The sequence below is a fragment of the Cervus canadensis genome, chromosome 13 (assembly GCF_019320065.1).
Source record: "Cervus canadensis isolate Bull #8, Minnesota chromosome 13, ASM1932006v1, whole genome shotgun sequence".
Taxonomy (NCBI): domain Eukaryota; kingdom Metazoa; phylum Chordata; class Mammalia; order Artiodactyla; family Cervidae; genus Cervus; species Cervus canadensis.
The window spans coordinates 770365-787636 of record NC_057398.1 but is presented as its reverse complement, the minus strand read 5'-3'; the positions used below and the strand labels follow the sequence as shown (position 1 = coordinate 787636).

General features: G+C 52.8%; 1 protein-coding gene across 4 annotated transcripts in view; it reads right to left on the bottom strand.

Annotated features, from left to right (window-relative positions):
- Positions 1-17272, bottom strand: part of PPP1R12B (protein phosphatase 1 regulatory subunit 12B) — a 170531-nt gene that overhangs the window by 67320 nt on the left and 85939 nt on the right. For 2 of the 4 annotated variants that reach the window (XM_043485862.1, XM_043485863.1), the window contains exon 14: positions 185-275. In XM_043485862.1, coding sequence (XP_043341797.1) covers positions 185-275 — 91 coding nt within the window. The other 2 variants (XM_043485867.1, XM_043485866.1) reach the window with 2 other exon arrangements.

Below are 17272 nucleotides of genomic sequence, written 5' to 3'. Positions count from 1 at the left end.
AGAACAGAAGCAAGAACAGGTATGCGTAGCTATGAATTCATCTGATTCTGCGCAGTGTGAGATTTAACACGAAAGCTTTTGCTGCAGTGGCTGAAGGCGGCACTCAGTTTATCATTTTTTTAACTGTACTTCCAGTGAGATGGCAGACAGACCAAACGATTTAAAGCATGGAGGCCACACTCACTTGGGTAGACCTTCGAGTCTGCCGAGCCTGTCTGGAGCGCGCCTTCCGTAAGGACTCTGCTTCCTCGTCCCGGACGGGAGTCAGATACGACCTGTGGGGAGAAGAGGCACACGGAGGTGAGGCCCTGGTGCACGCAGGTGCTCCCCACGCGGGCGGGCCGCACGCGCCAAGACGGGGCCGGGCTCTATCTGTGTCGACAGCAACGGTTCTCAGACTGTTCACATCTCACATTTTAAAGAGTACTGAAGATCCCCAAACAGCGTGTGCCTATATGGGGTATATCTATTAATATTTACCTTATTAGACATTAAAATCGAGACATTAAACATGCATTTGTGAATTTATTAGAAAATGACGGCCCTATTACATGCTAATATCAATAATTTATCTTTTATGAAAACAACTACATGTTCTAAAACAAAAACATTTACTAAGAATAGTATTACATGTTTGTAAATTTCTTTAATGTTGCCTTAATACAAGATAGCTGGATTTTCGTACACATTTCTGCATTCGATATGTGTAGTATGTTGCTTTAGCTAAAATATACAAAAATATCCGGTCCAGCAGAGATAAGCAGTTGGAAAAGCAAGGAGTCTTAGAGCAGCTTTTTCAGGTAACTGTGGACAGTCCTCTCTAATCATACGGTCACACATCACTGACACAAGTGGTGATTCCTAAAGGTCAGCAGCCACATGGAACCTGAAGCCATCAGCAGAGCTCTCACGCCTGTTACACTGAAACCCAGTCGTCTGTCTTGTACGTGGGATGCAACGCCTTACCCAGGCGTGGCTCTGGGGAAATGCTGGTGCAGCCCCCCAGATGCGAACACATTCCATCACGCAATAGCAACCTTAAAAATCACATTCTTTAACACACTCTCCTTGACATCAGTCTTGGCAATACGTTCTGACACCAAACGCAAAACGAACACACGGGACTTCATCAAGCTTCCTGCTTCTGCACAGCAGAGGACACCAGCATCTGGACAAAATGGCCAGTGAACGGGAGGAGATGCTCGCAAGTCATGGAGCTGATACAGGGCTAACAGCCAGACCGAAGAACCCACACAACTCACCAGAAAACAAACGCTCCGATTAAAAAAAGGGCAAAGGATCTGAACAGACTTTTTCCCAGGAAGATGGACAACAGGCGCGTGAAAAGACGCTCACACCACTAATCACCAGGGAAATGCCAGCCACAGGCACAGTGAGGGCACCTGTCAGGACGGCTGCCAGACAAGGAGCAACCAGTGCTGGCAAGGACGTGGAGACGGTGTCCTCACACATCGCTGGGGGGTGTGAGCTGCGGCCGCCACTGTGGCAAACAGCAGAACCAGGACTACCATGTGTGACCCAGCGAGTCCACTGCTGGGTATTTATCTGAATGAAACCAAATCACCACCTCGTCTGTGCTAAATCTGTATGCACGTGCACTAGTCACAGCTGCCAAGGCAGGGAAACGACCAAGTGTCTATCAACAGACGAATGGAGGAAGAAAGCGTGGCAGGTGTGCATGTGCGTGCACACACACACAGCAGGATACTGCTTAGTCACAAGAGGAGGAAATCTTGCCATCTGCAGTAACACAGATGGGCCTTGAGGGCCCATGCTAAGTGAAATAAGTCAGACGAAGACAAATATGGTGTGATCTTATTTGCATGTGGAATCTAAAAAACGGAGCTCACAGGTACAGAGAACAGACTGGGGGTGCTGGGGGTGGGGGTGGGCAGAGTGGGCGAGGTGCTCAGAAGGCGCAAACCTCGAGTTGCAGGAGCGGTCAGTCCCGGGACGGGACACCAACGCGGGCGACTGACCAGTGTGCACGGCGCATCCGAGACGTGCTCAGAGAGCAGACCTCAAAAGTGCTCACCCCAAGGGAGAAAACAGAGCCACGTGTGGGGACAGACAGTGATTTAGATTTATTGTGGTAATCGCTCTGTGACATACTAATCAAATCATTATGCTGTACGCCAAGAAGAAAATGTTTTATTTCATCAATTATATCAATAAAAAACAGTAAAATTTTAAAAACTTCACATTTTCCAATACTATCTTTGGTCTCAGAACAGTCTTTGCACATCGGGAAGCAGTGAATACTGTCACCACAGTGGCAGGTACAAGTCTTCCAAAATTCTAATTTCTGCCTTAAATGTTATAATTTGCAACCAACACTCAAAATGAGCTCACTTTGCTTGTTTTCAAGAAATTGTTGGCCACGCACCTCCGTCTGAACGACGGGTCTGAGCATCCACTTCCCAGGAGGAAGCGGTGCTGGCTCGGGAGAGGCGGCCAGCCCCACCTCCTCTCCAGCTGCAGGTCGGCGCCCCCAGGACTCCCACCACCCTCCGATCATGACGACGCTCTTCCCGGCCTTTCTGTTGTCTCTCTGGGCTGCATGCTGGGTGCTTCCTGCTGTCCAGTCTGTTTAGTTCACAAGCCCTCTCTTCGGCTGCTCTTCTACAAGTGATTTCTTAAATTTGTTACTTTAGTTTTCAATTCTAGAATTTACATTTTCTTAAACAGAGAGCAGTTCTCTATTGAAATTCTCTATCTTGTCTTCTATTTTCTCGAACATGTTAACCATAATTTACTATGATTACTTTGAAGTCCAGGTCTGATACCATCAACATCTGAGTCTGTTCCTAGTGTCTGTATTTTCTCTTAGTCTTTCGTACATTAGTCTTGTTACTCAGCATGTATGGCGATTTTTGAATTAATGCCAGAATTTTTAATGAAAGAAAATCGTAATGGCTTGCAGCTCTGAAAAGCACTGCCAGAGGAGACCCTTTTGCCTGGCAGTCAGGCTGAGGAAGTGGTCCCCCGACTGTCTGTCACGCAGCAGCCTCACTCGGAAGGCTGTGACTACGAACCTCACGGGGCTCCCCCCTCCACAGCACTCACTCAGCAGGTCTGGAGGGCATCCGAGAAGCTCCTGACTAGTTCTCAGGTGACCTGGTGATGTGGAGACCACACTGTGAGGAACAGGGGGCTGAGGCAAACCCTCTTAACCCACCTTGAGACTGAGCTGCTCACAGCTGGGCTTCAGTCTCCGCAAAGCTGGCCTGGGCCTGGGCAGCCTGGCGGCCGGAAGGGGGGCCCTTGGCGGTCCCAGGGGAAGTCTAGGGGTCCCTGGGGCCCTGTTTCTGAACTCTGGCTTTTGTCCCCTCGGCGTGAGGAGCCTTGGAGCCAGCGCCTCGGGGACAGCACAGCCCGGGGAAGGGTTCACCTCCTGCGACTCCCTCCAGGACCGGGACATGTCCAGGGCTCACTTCCTCACCATCTCTCCAATGCCTTCGAAGGCTTCTTTTCCTTTTCTTTATCCAGCTTCTCTGCTTATTCTCAGTGGGAGGGTTTGTCTGTTACAAGATATGCCACAGTCTGAACAGAGGTGCTCAGCCAGGCTGCATGTTAAGGGAGATCTTCCCACCATGTGGATTAGTAAACTGGAACTGCCATACACCCTCAGCCCACTGTGAACGCCTCCTTCCTTAGTATACGCCTCTCCTCTGGGTGCACTGGAAAAACCTGAGTCTCCAAACCTGCAAGCCATAGGCCAGCCCTGGAGTCAGTGACCACACTGAGGACTAGGCCCTCCCCGGGAAATCCGCCTGGGTGCCAGGTAGCCTCCTCACACATCACCCTCTACCTGCAAACACAGGGAGCACCCCGATGACCCCTAATTCTTAACTGTCGTCTCCTCTCTGCACCCTAGACAGAGGCCACAGTGAAGGTGCACGCTTCCAACTGGCACACCTCACCACCTGTTCCAGTGACTTATTGAACAAGAGAAACGCAGCTGGTAAAAACGGCTCTGGGGAGACATCAAGGGCCTTGCACCTTGGAGTGTTAGTGTTTGAAATCTTAGTGTTTGAAATCACACACGTTCTTCCCAGAAACAATCAGAAAACAGACCAACATGTGAAAACAAAACAAAGTGAATCCCACCACAGGAAGACAAGCCGATTTTTATTCTACTACACAGATGTTTAGATTTTTATCTATGTATGTATAGTCAGTACCTGTATACTATAGTCTATTTTTAATTGATATTATGTATATTACTTTGCAATTGTGTCAATATATGAGATTTCTGCTAAGTTGTAAGGGAAAAAAAACCTATAAAAACAAATCCCAGAAAACCCTAGTACTTGATTTTAAGAGTTTCTGAGGAGGGAAGGAACATCCTCATTCACTTCTGTCCACCCAGATGCGGGTTCCAGACCTGCAGAAGTGAGCACCTCAAGGCCTGGTCTCCCAGGGGACATGCTGCATTTTCAGTAGCACCTGAGTCCTGAAGGTTCTAACCCCAGACCGGGGAGCACACCGCAGTCCTGGAGCCGCACCTGGCCACCACATTCTGTAAACCAAGTTTTACCAACGACAGCAGCAGGGTTTAGTATTTGTGACTGAAACAAAATAGCTTGCAAAGTCCAAAACTTTCATGACCTGGCCTTCACAGAGAAGACCTGCCACGCCTGTGCCAGGGCACACCCACAGCCAGCACAGCACGGGCGTGCACGCGCCTGCCGGGCACAGCTCTGCAGACGGGCTCAGCCCCCAGAACACTGCAGCCATGGCTCAGCAGAAGCCGTGGCTTTACATCTGCGCCTGCTCCGGCCTCCAGATAAAAACCAGGCTAACGTCTGCCATGCAGGGACGGAGGAAGGAGTTCTGATGCCAAATCATCTAATTACCATACCTGCCTACTGCCTTTCCTGGAAGGCAAGAAACATTCTGCTTTGTCTGAGGTTACACGGTCAGTAGAATTCCAATTCTTCGAATTAAGCAAAATATTTGTTACAGTGCCCCTTTACATACAACACATGCACTAATTCTGTCTTAGAAAGCTGTGAAAATCATCAGCGGACATCAAGAAAGTCATAACAGTAACAAAGGACCTAAAATACCTTCCGACAAGTTCAGTGTGGAGACAAGGACCCTAACATGGAATCAGACCGCTGGGGCTCGAACCTGGCCCCTGAGCGTCTGTGCTAGACGACCCCGGACAGGATGTCTAAGCTCTCAGCCCGAGGTGCTCACGCAGTGAGGACACTCCCGGCGGCCACTGACTCTTCACCCAGCACCAGGGCCGCTGTGAGAACCAGGGCAGGTGCCAGGGATGGCCCGGCTACTGCTTCTCCAACCCACGTCAGAAGCTCAGCAGTCATTTGGAAAACAAAGAAAGGCTCTATGATATCCATCCCACCTAGTCTATTAAGGAGTGCCCCTTAATTAGTTTTCCTGGAAATGGATAATTCATTTGGAAGAGGTCATAATGCCCTTGAAAATACTTTCCGCACAGGCTCCAGGGCTCTCTAGGTAAAATAAAGGTCCATGAAGCAGAATGAACAGCAGGGACCAAGGGGCTTTCCCGGGAGCGCATGAGGCTGTGTTCGCTAGTGATGAGAATCGGCTCGTGCCCAGAATCCACCCGTGGAACACTGGTTTCTGGAACAGCTTTGGGGAGTCTTACATCTGAACTCTGCTCTGAGGAGAGAAGGGGACTTACGGTTAATTTCAAACCGGGAAGGAAGCACGATAAGCATCTGCCTGTAGCGCTCGCTCCATTGAAAGCACCGCAGCCATGAACGCCAAAGCCCCTTCACGTGCCAGGGCTGTCTTTATGCAGGCCACCCCACAGTCAGTTCCCGGTCAGCACAGGCATCACGGGCCCCAAAGAGGGGAGACTCCAGGACGGGGGGTGGCAAGGCTGCTCCACCTCACACGCCCAGCCTGTACCTACCAGCTGGCCTGGCCCACTCTCAAACATCCGTCCCCGACTGCAAGACAGACCAGGTCATGTGTAGAATTACCACTGCTTTTTCTCTCTTAATCAAAGAAAATTCAAGAAAGTCAACACACAAAATATTTATGGAAATAAGTCAGATCTCCAACAATAGGGAGAATGCTTAAGTAAATTACAGAACATCCACATACTATAAGACAAACTGAACTATTATATGTGCGTAAACCTAGAAAATATTAGTATCTAAACTATGTAAAGACCTTGTACCAAATTTTTTAAAAAGTGCCAAATTCCAACAGGAAAAAAACCAGCAAAGCATACAATAAGGGAATTTACAAAAGAGGAAACTCCAAAAGCCTTATAAACGTAAGAGAAAATGTTCATGTTCACTAGTAATCATGAAATACAAATAAACACAAAGGGAAACCACTTCATCTTCCTTGGATTTGTAAAAACAAGCCCACCGACATCATCAAGCGCGCCATGGCTGGTGAGAACACGCAGGAGCAGGCAGGGTAACCTCTCCAGAAGCTGCACCCCACTCCTGACAGCGGGGCCTCCTCGGGGAACACGCACCCTGGACAGAGCCCTGCACGCATGCGAGGGGTCAGGAGCGAGTGTGCACACAGTGGCAGCAGGCCTGCGGGGTGCGGTGGAAATGCCCCGGATGGCCACCAGCAGAAGATACACCTAACCAAACTGCGCTGTAGTCACACGATGGCCTGAATGAGCACTGAAAATGGACAGACAGTCCTGCCAAGTGAAAACAGCAGGCTTCAGAACGCTGTACAGTTCAGTTCAGTTCAGTCGCTCAGTCGTGTCCGACTCTTTGCGACCCCATGAATCACAGCACGCCAGGCCTCCCTGTCCATCACAAATTCCCGGAGTTTACTCAAACTCATGTCTATTGAGTCGGTGATGCCATCCAGCCATCTCATCCTCTGTCGTCCCCTTCTCCTCCTGCCCCCAATCCCTCCCAGCATCAGGGTCTTTTCAAATGAGTCAACTCTTCGCATCAGGTGGCCAAAGTACTGGAGTTTCAGCTTCGGCATCAGTCCTTCCAATGAACACCCAGGACTGATCTCCTTCAGGATGGACTGGTTGGATCTCCTTGCTGTCCAAGGGACTCTCAAGAGTCTTCTCCAACACCACAGTTCAGAAGCATCAATTTTTCGGCGCTCAGCTTTCTCCACAGTCCAACTCTCACATCCATACATGACCACTGGAAAAACCATAGCCTTGACCAGATGGACCTTTGTTGGCAAAGTAATGTCTCTGCTTTTTAATATGCTGTCTAAATTGGTCATAACTTTTCTTCCAAGAAGCAAGTGTCTTTTAATTTCATGGCTGCAGTCACCATCTGCAGTGATTTTGGAGTCCCCCAAAATAAAGTCTGTTACTGTTTCCATTGTCTTCCCATCTATTTGCCATGAAGTGATGGGACTGGATGCCATGATCTTAGTTTTCTGAATGTTGAGTTTTAAGCCAACTTTTTCACTCTCCTCTTTCATCAAGAGGTTCTTTAGTTCTTCTTCGCTTTCTGCCATATGGGTGGTGTCATCCACATATCTGAGGTTATTTCTACTTTCTACTTAAAATATGCAGATTGCAGAAAATTTTGTAAACTTTAAGAGCTTGAAAATTTTAAAGACATTTAACTTAAAAGTAATAATACTCAAAGAACTTCTTCAAACAGTGAGATACACATGAAAGGAATGTATTTGTGTCTATACTGAAAAACACTTCATTGGATACAAAGTTAACATACAAATTAATGTTGCATTCCTATACATTAACTAAATATCAGAAAAAAAATTAACATACAGTTCCATTTACCGTCACATCAAAAAGAATAAAATACCCAGGAATAAACCTACCTATGGAGGCAGAAGACCTGCACTCAGAAAATTGCAATATGCTGATGAAAGAACCTGAGGATGACACAGATAGACAGACACACCATGCTCCTGGACTGGAAGAAATTAACATTATCAAAATGACTATACTCCCAATCGCAGTCTACAGATTCAGTGCAATCCCTATGAAATTACCAAGGACATTTTCCACAAATTAGAAGAAAATCTTTTCAAACTTGTATGGACACACAGAAGAGCACACGCAGCCGGAGCCAGCCTGAGAAGAACGGAGGTGGAGACGTCGCAGCCAACCTCAGACGGCACACGGCAACACAACAGGCAGTCCTCACAGCGCGCACTGGCGCCAGACAGACAGACAGACCGCGGGGAAAGGACAGACAGCCCCTCACAAACGCAGGGTCGGTTCATCTATGACAGAGGAGGCAGGCATACACAACAGAGGAAAGAGAGTCTCTTCAACGGGTGGTGCTAGGCAAACTGGAGAGCCACATGTAAAAAAAATGAGATTAGAATACTCTCTAACACCATATACAAAAATAAACTCAAAATAAATTAAAGATTTAAATGTAAGACCAGATACTATAAAACTCCTAGAGGAAAATACAGGTAGAACACTTCTGGCCATAAATCACAACGATAGTTTTTTTAATCTGTCTCCTAGAGTAATGCTTCCCTGAGAGCTCAGTAGGTAAAGAATCCGCCTGCGATGCAGGAGACCCCAACTTGATTCCTGGGTCATGAAGGTGAGTTGGAGAAGGGATAGGCTTCCCGCTCCAGTATTCTTGGGCTTCCCTTGTGGCTCAGCTGGTAAAGAATCTGCCTGCAATGCGGGAGACCTGGGTTGGGAAGATCCCCTGGAGAAGGGAATGGCTACCCACTCTAGTATTCTGGAAGACACGATGGTTTTCATCTGATTGTTCCAAGTAGACTCACGCCCCAGGGTGGGGCGCTCCTCCAACTTTGCAGCTTGCTCAAACTTTTAGGGATTTCTGGATGCTCCTGAGGCTCAGGCTGAGAGGGAAGTACTAGACCCAAACCAGTTACCTTCAGAGAAAAGTAAATGTAACACCTATCGACCACCTCCCTGAACAACCAGCCTGCATCTCAGATGACGGCAGCTCCTTGAAGACTCAGGGGCACTGTTCAAATGTCAGCTTTCCTGACATGTAATTTACATAAGGTAAACGTGTCCTGAAGAGCATACAGCACCTGGGCAGGCAGCTCGGCCCAGGGACACGAGAGCCCTGCCGTCCCCAGCGCGCTTGGGGTGCCCCTTCTCCGCGAGCTTCTTCAGGGAGGAACTGAGCCCCCCCCGCCAGGGCCCCCGAGCTGTTCCTACGCTTTGTTACAGGTCAGCAAAAGCACACAGGAATCGTGAGTCACATTCTATTTCCCCCATTTTAAGGTTAGAAGACTAGGGCTTCTTCAGAGGAAACAAAATAAAACTTAGGCTACTCTACTACCCAGGGTGAACGAAGAGCCTGAGGAAAACTGTCTGAAGAAAAACCAGAAACGACGACTCGTCCAGGTAACCGCCGTCAGCCAACCGCAGCTCTTTGGTTCTTGTTAAAATAGAAGCAGGTGTACCCCAGGCTCTGGAGCACCCCAAGGGCACCCTGTGCCCGCCTAAGACGCCGCCGCAGGTGGCTTCCAGGAGCTCTGCTTCCCCTTCGGTTTCAGACAGGACAGAGAGTTTTCAGTCGACTTTATTCTCAGGAGTGGTTTCTCCCAGAACAGATGTTCATTTCCTTCAAACTCAGAACATGCAGAGCACTGAGGCCTTGCACCCACACTGCCAGCCCATGGAGCCCAGGGCCCAGTGGAGACTGCCAGCTCGCTGCCCTTGCGGGGATCAGAGCTGGGGGCGGTGGCATCCCAAAGGCCTGGCTCTGAGTGCTGGCTTTGCCATTTACCGGCTCTGTGGCTGTGGGCAGGACTACAATCCGCCTTAACTTTCTTATATGCACTAAAAAACACACCATCCATCTCACAAGGTTATGAAGGCTGAATGCATCTGGGGTTCTGGCGTACAGTAAGTGTTCACAAACATTAGTCCCCTCACCTGTCTAGGCCTTTCACGTCTGAAGCCAGCTTGCGCCCCCTCAGTTCAGGACCTTCTCTAACCACCCACCCTACACAACTCGCCTTCTTCTCTGAGCGCCTAATACACCTCCCACCCCGACAGTCTGCTCCCTCACGGCTTTCGAGGCGGGCACCTGGCGTCTCTGGTCTCGGGGCAGGAAGCAGGCAGGGCTCTCGCTTTAGACCCGCAGCTCCTTGGCACAGCAGTGAGCGTGTGGCCGGCAAGACAGCCGCCTCTGGACTCCACGCGGACCGGAGCTAAGTCAAGAGGCAACCTTGAGGTGCAGGGCCCGGGAGCCCTCCCCTCTGCCTGCCGCTCTCACGAGGAGGAACGCCCAGCTACCCAGACACCCTGGGAAGGGACGGGCCGGAACACAGAGCAGGGGCTCGGGAGGCCGCCGTCTGGGACGCGGCCACCAGCGTGCCTCTGCCGCCCCCCTCTGGACACGGGGGTCACTGCGCAGCGGCGCACTGGTGCCCCCATCTGTGTGCTGAGCAGAGAGCGCAGCAGGACCAGCCCCCGGGAGCTCCCGAGGCAGTGGCGGCAGCTGGACCAGCCTGAGCACCGGGCCACACGGGGGGAGGACGCAGACCTCGGCCGGGCCTGGGGGAACAGAGCCAGCAGCAGGGCTGACGCCAGGAGCTCTCACAGGACAAACAGGACTTGCTTCAGCAGAGAAGGGGACGGCAGCCATCCCAGAACCAAGGGTCGGCGTGGACGTCAGACACGCTCAGGGACATCTGGGCTTGCTACCTGGAACGTATAGTGGGGCGACCGCCAGAGACATGTGGGGCAGGGGGACGGGAGGAGCAGGGAGGGAAGAGTCCTGCTCTGGGAGGCCGAGCCAGAAGGTCCCACGAGCAGCGACTCCACGGGCCGAACCGACGACCCAGCAGCAGAGTCTCCTGCACAGCCTGACCCAGCACCTTCTGAACTCTGTCTGGAATCTGGTCCTCTGCGCACCCAAGACCATGAGGCGGCGACCCACACACACGGGAGAACGTTCACCGCCGTTAAGGTTCAACCTGACTGTCCAGTGTGCAGCAGGCGAAGAGCTTCTACCCGGAGCACAACGCATCAGTCTCTTCACTTTACGATTTCCTGTTCAAAGGCCAACTCAAGTGGCGCCCTATACCTTCACACACCCACACGAGCTTCTCTAACTCAGCTAAGTATCTGACATATTTCATTTACTTACAATATATACTATGTAATGCTTAAGATCAGAGAAGGCAATGGCAGCCCACTCCAGTACTCTTGCCTGGAGAATCCCAGGGACGGGGGAGCCTGGTGGGCTGCCGTCTATGGGGTTGCACAGAGTCGGACACGACTGAAGCGACTCAGCAGCAGCAGCAGTGCTTAAGATAAATCAACGTAACAACATAACCACCACTTGGCACTACTATCCAACCTGAGTGTAACGTCACTGATACTTATCTCAGAAGGACAGGCACCTTGCCATTTCCCCAAACTCCTATCTGCCCTCTGCCACCCTGACCTCCATGACCAGACCCTGAGTCAGCGCACATGTTTACATTCACTGGGGACGGGAAGAAATACCAGCAAAGCTCCACACTGGTTCTGACCCACACTGCATCCTGTCCTCACCACTTCCAGCCCCAACCACGGCACCAGAGCAGCATGCACACCCGCCCACCTCCCGAAGAACCGGAGGGGAGGGCAGACAGCGGAAAGGGCTCCAGCTGTCAGGGTCTCCGGCAGACTCACCCGCCACTCCCACCCTCAGGCCCCGCATTCGCGGGGCCCAGGGTGGCACGCCAGCCGGCCGCAAACCCAGAGCAGCAAGATCCACTTCCCGTGCCTCCCACCGCCGTAAATCCAGGGACTCTGCTGCCAGGGCAAGTCATGGAGGGGAGAGGTCGGGCACCCAGACACACCGCCACACACCTGGGCCCAGCAGCGGCGTTCCCAGAGCCTGCTTTTCCACAGACAGGTGGCCGCCCCTCTGCGGCCCTCCCCTAGTAAACACTAGGGCTTGTTTCGTGAGGTTGTTGCAAGCGACCATTCTTCTAACAGGCGAAAATCACCTGGTATGGTGGGGGCGGCTCGAGTGAGGGCCCAGCATTTTGGTCCCTCCCACCGGGCACCGGCACTCACAGCTCTGAAAAAAGAACCACCTTATCAGGAGGAGATTAGCTGTAAACTCAGGGCTGATAATGGCTTGGTGCTGAGGGTGCCCGTGACCGGCCCTGGCGCTGAGGGGCTGGGAGCAGGGGCAGCGGCCCGGGCCCCCTTCGGGACGTGCACGTCCTGCAGGGAGGGGGCGCTCTGGGAGTCCCGCTCCTCAACTGCTAAGTGGTGTGCTGGGCGACCCCGTGACAAGCGCCGCTGTCTCTGGACCTGATGAGTGCACATCTCAGGGGCCGCGTTCAGCCAGAGAAAGCAGCCTTTCCACTGCAGGCCCCGCGGTCTCACTGCAGCAGCCCTCGGCAGGCACTGCCCGGGCCTGTCTTTCCGGAGCTGCTGAAGAGGGCTGGACACTACTGTGCTGTTTAGACAGCTTCCCAGAGCCAGCATGCGTCACATCTCCGCTTAGGTGCACCACTCAACGGCTCTCAGTATATTAAGTTATGCAATTATCACCATAATCAATTTTAAAACATTGTGATCACCCCCAAAAGAAACCCTACACACGTTAGCAGTTACTTCCCACTTGGTGCTCTTAAACCCAGAGCAGCCGCGTCTCCCCCAGCTGATCGGATCTAGGCTGGCGTCGACAGCAGGACCCTTCTCCGAGGGGGACAGGCGGGGCCATCGCGCCTGCTCCCCATCAGCTGTAAACATCCCTCCACAGTCACCGAGAGGCGTCTGCAGACCCGGACACCGCGTGCCCACGCGGCGTGGGGCACGTGGCCTGCAGAGGTGCCCGAGCGCCCAGGACCACACTCGGGCAGGGGCAGGGACCACGGCGGCAACAACGGGGAGGCTGACGTCGGGGCTCAGGACACACGAAAGACGCCCCAGAACCAGCGACATGCGACGCTGCACGGCAAGGCGTGTGCTCGGGGACCCAACGGCGCAAACGCCTTCCTGACACGGCCAGAAACAAGTCAAGCAAGGATGGTCTTAACCTCTGATAAGTCAGCGTGGTAACTCACCACACAACCCAGAAACCCGCAGTGCGGCCAGAGACGGGAACAGACCGACCGCTCCCAGCCTCTCAGGCAAAGGAAACTCATTTCAGAACAAAGCTCAGAGGCTGGGGGAGCTGGGAACCCCTTTCCAGAGGACCTCCTCGAGCTGAACACTGCCTTGTCCTCAGCATGGAGACTGGGAGATGAGTCAAACAGCTTTAAAAAACCATGACTCAGAGTTTAATTACTTGGTTTAAATTTCTCACATTCCAAAGACAACGCCAAATTAATCTGCTGACAGCTTCACTCAGCAGAGTAACTGCCCAGCTTACTAAGACCCCGAGGAATTCAGGAATTCACCCATGTGGCGTACATGACTCGGCTGTAAACACACCACGCAAAGCAAGTGTGTGGGAGCTGCTTGGGAAAGACAAATAACTTCAGCTCGTGTAGACAGAAACCATTTTGGTCATTTCTATTAGAAAAGCAAAGGGAGCCAAGAAAAAAAAAAAAAACACGTAAAATTCAGGGCTGGGGATCACGGGAGGGGGGAAGCTGGAGGAGATGCCAACCAAGAGGACCAATGGCGGGCACCCTAATATTAGCGCAGGGGTGTTTACAGGGTTGCTAAGGAAAACCCGAGGCCGCAGGACGTGCCACAGCTGCTCTGACCACATGCCCGCCCCACTGCGCCTCCGGTCCAGCTGACCCTACACAGTCGCACGGCCCCGGGGACCTTCAGGCCTAGCAGCAGCCCCGGAACGGGGTGCAGGGTCTGGAGGGCCGTGAGGTGGAGACCGCTGTGCTCCCGCCACAGGTGGAGACGGACTGGCCCCGGGACAGAAACTTTTTTTTAGTCCAAAATAAGAAATGGTTAGTAATTTCAATGGGGAGGAAAAACAGGCTTGGGATACAGCCCCCACTGCCCGACCTGATGCTCCTGGGCGTCGGCATCTCCACCTGCAACCTGGCGCCATAACCCACCTTCTTTCCATCGGGTAAGAGGGACGCGCGAGGCACAGGGGTGCTTTTCAGGGAAAAAAAAAAAAGAAAGAAAAGAAACTCTGTAAACCCAAGACTGTGCCCTTCTCAAAGGTAATAAACTTGCAGAGGCCCCACCCTGAGCCTATGCAGCAAATTATAAGAGCCACTTAACTATCACGCCTGCTCCTCAAGGACTGTGCCCTCTTCACAGACACACACCCTCACAGACACCTGGCCACAGGCTCACCGGCCCTCCACCGCCATTACACCAATAACATTCCATCACTCTACAACTCTGGAAAATACAGCGAAAAATAAGCTATCCATCATCCCTGAGACGAGCCTGGGGCTAACCTTTCCCGTGTCAATCACAACCGGAGTCGCAGTGCATCCCCTGGGCCAGCCCTGCATTGAAGCGCCCGTGGCCCTGTCTGCAGCTCTGCAGGCTGAGCGCAGGGCCCCGCGGGGACAGCTGCACCGGCACCCACGGAGCCACGGAGGCAGCTCAGAACGGGACAGGCAGTGAGCCCGGGCACGCGACCCAGCCCAGTTCACAGGCTGCAGCGACTCTGCTTCCCGAGACAACGTTTCCCCGGGTCAGGACCTGCTGCAACCGGTCTGAAGGCGCATTTACCCGACACCGTCTGTCTCCAACGGGACCTGTAAACACAGGCTCCAGGCCTCCACGTCCCAGCAGGAGCCAGAAAACCGCCGCGAGGACCCGACCTCAGAGAAAGCCGCGCGTCAGGATGAGAACAAGCACCCAGCATGTTTTCTCAGAAGGAAAATTCAGTTGTTTGCAAAACATGTGATTTATTTCTTTCAGCCTGTGTTTGTCTGAAGGAGAAACTGAATGGCTTTAATTCTGTAAAGGCTTAAGTGGCATGTTTTATTTGATCAAGTCGTTTCCCAGCTGAACACACTCCAGCCCACGGCCCTGAGAGCAGCAGCTCAGGTTTCTCAGCACAGACACAGGACACCACCAGCTCCTGCCCACCTCTGGGGCACCAGCTTCCCAATCATTCCCAGCGAAAGACCACTGGGGTTCCCGTGAAAAACACAAGGATTCGGCGGACACGGAACATGGGGAAGGCTGCAGATGCTCACCCTCCCTGCCCTGAGGCTGGAGAGGAAGCCTGTTCACCCTGTCTGACCAGAGCTGGACCAGGTCACTTAGCCACAGAACACTACTTCTTCTTCATCTAGACCTGCTTCACAGAAGACACGTGGGGGACGCTGCACGGCCTCTCCTCCCCCAGCGTCAGGCTCAGCGAGCCTGTTCCTTGAGCGTCTGGTGTTCCCTCTAAATCACCACCCACCCCCAACTGAGGCTTCAAAACCGAAGCCCGGCCCCGTCTTGGGCAGCTCCCCTGTGCCTCCGATCTGCACTGTGCGGCTGGCCTGTCCACACGCCTAACCTCAGACCCGCAGCTCCCGGGTGGCCTGCTGGCCTCCCAGGGACACATGGGCCTGGCCTCCCAGGGACACAGGGGCCAGCCCTCCTGGGACTGCACCTCCTGACACCTCTCCCGGGCGCACGGCAGCCTCTCCGCGAGGCTGCAGCACGCTCACACAGTACCATCGGACACACGAGCATGCAGCAGACCCTCCTGTCTCAAGAAGCGCCCGACCCCTCACCAGACTGCTCTGCCTACAGACCTGCCTTTAGTACAACTGGTCACTGCCAGTTACTCTGTGAATAAAATTCATACTTTATGGCAACACAAGAATGACTCAGACATGAAACAACTGTCTCTGCCCTCTGGCCCCCCTCCCCCTACTGTGCGGTGTGTCTGCCTTTCACACAGACCTCTGTCGGCAGAAACGCCTGCTCAACTACACGCAGCAGCAGCCCCAGCCGCGACGAGACGGCCCCTCAGAGCGAGCCTTCCTTCTGGACGGGGCCGTGAGGATGAGCAGACCCGGGTCGTGTCAACCGTCAGCACGACATGGTGTGTGGGCACGCGGCCTGGTGCCCCAAACCTCGCTGAGCTGCTGTGCCAGGACCTCCGATGGGAAGAACCACCCTCGGAGCTTCCCAAGATGGTCTTCCGGGTCACACTCCTCCAGTCTGGCTCCAATAAGATCCTGCGGGCTGACTGTGTTGATGTGACCGGTCGAAGCACAGTTGCATTTTCTGCCGGAGCTTGTAGACCCGGACCCCGCGCGGCGCGCGCGCCCTCGCCGGACTCGCCTGCCACAGTGCTCGCAGCGTTCCCTGCGAGGGCGTCTCTGGAGGGGACCGCGGCGCAGACACGCCTCAGACCCCAGGCTGGACGCGCCCTCCTTTCCAAGGTAGCTGCAAACATGCTTGTGCCATGCTGGCCCCCAGGCTTCCAGAGTACACACCTGGTTTCTATGTTAGACTCTTGGCTTGGGATTTCCAAACTGTATGCGTAGTAAAAATAGCCCAAAGGAGATTTTTCTGATGATAAAGACTACTGTAAGCACAGGGAACTACATTCAGTATCTTGTAATATCCCATAAAGGAGAAGAATCTGAAGAAGAAAATAACATAAACATACGTATTCTTCAAAATCCTGAGAAAAAAACTTAAAAACATTTTTCCATCCCTGCCCAGACCCTTGCCCCTTTTCTGGAGCAGGGGCCGGGACCCGGGCAGCCCAGATGGGCTCCTGCTGAAAGGCCTAAGCCCACTCAGGGCCACAGCCCAGCACCCTGCATCCATACTGGGCGCAAAATCCAGGACTCCAGACCCCAGGCTGCCCCGGGTCACGCAGACCATTCTGGCTTTTGGGGCCTCCTCACATCTGCCCCCTGGGAGCTTCCTTTCCTTTTCCCCGCTCAGGTGCACTCTGCTATGCTGACCAGGGGAGCAGGGTTCTTGTGGGCCCACCTGCTGCACTGCTGGAGCTGCCCCAAAGGGGCTCCTCGTCCCCTCCCCCCAGGGCCACAGCCCCCCCGCCCCCGCCAGCTCCCACGCCTGCAGAGGGCCCCGACAGGTCACCTCACCCCCGCCCCATCATCCCTCCCTGTCCACTCCACATGCAACACTGCAACCAGAGCTCAAAAGGCAGAGTTTTAAAAAATATGTCAGACCAAGTTATTACTATTTTTTCTTTTGGCTAAAATCTTCTATGGACAGATGACCAAGAAATTCTACACTAAGGTATACACCCAAGAGAAATGAAAACATATATGCAGACATATATGAAGAGAAATGAAAACATATATGCACACAGAAACTTGTACCTGAATGTTTCTAACAGCCAAGAGGCAGGAGCAATCCAGATGTCCAGCAACTTACAAATGTCAAACACAATGCAGGAGAGCCATGCAA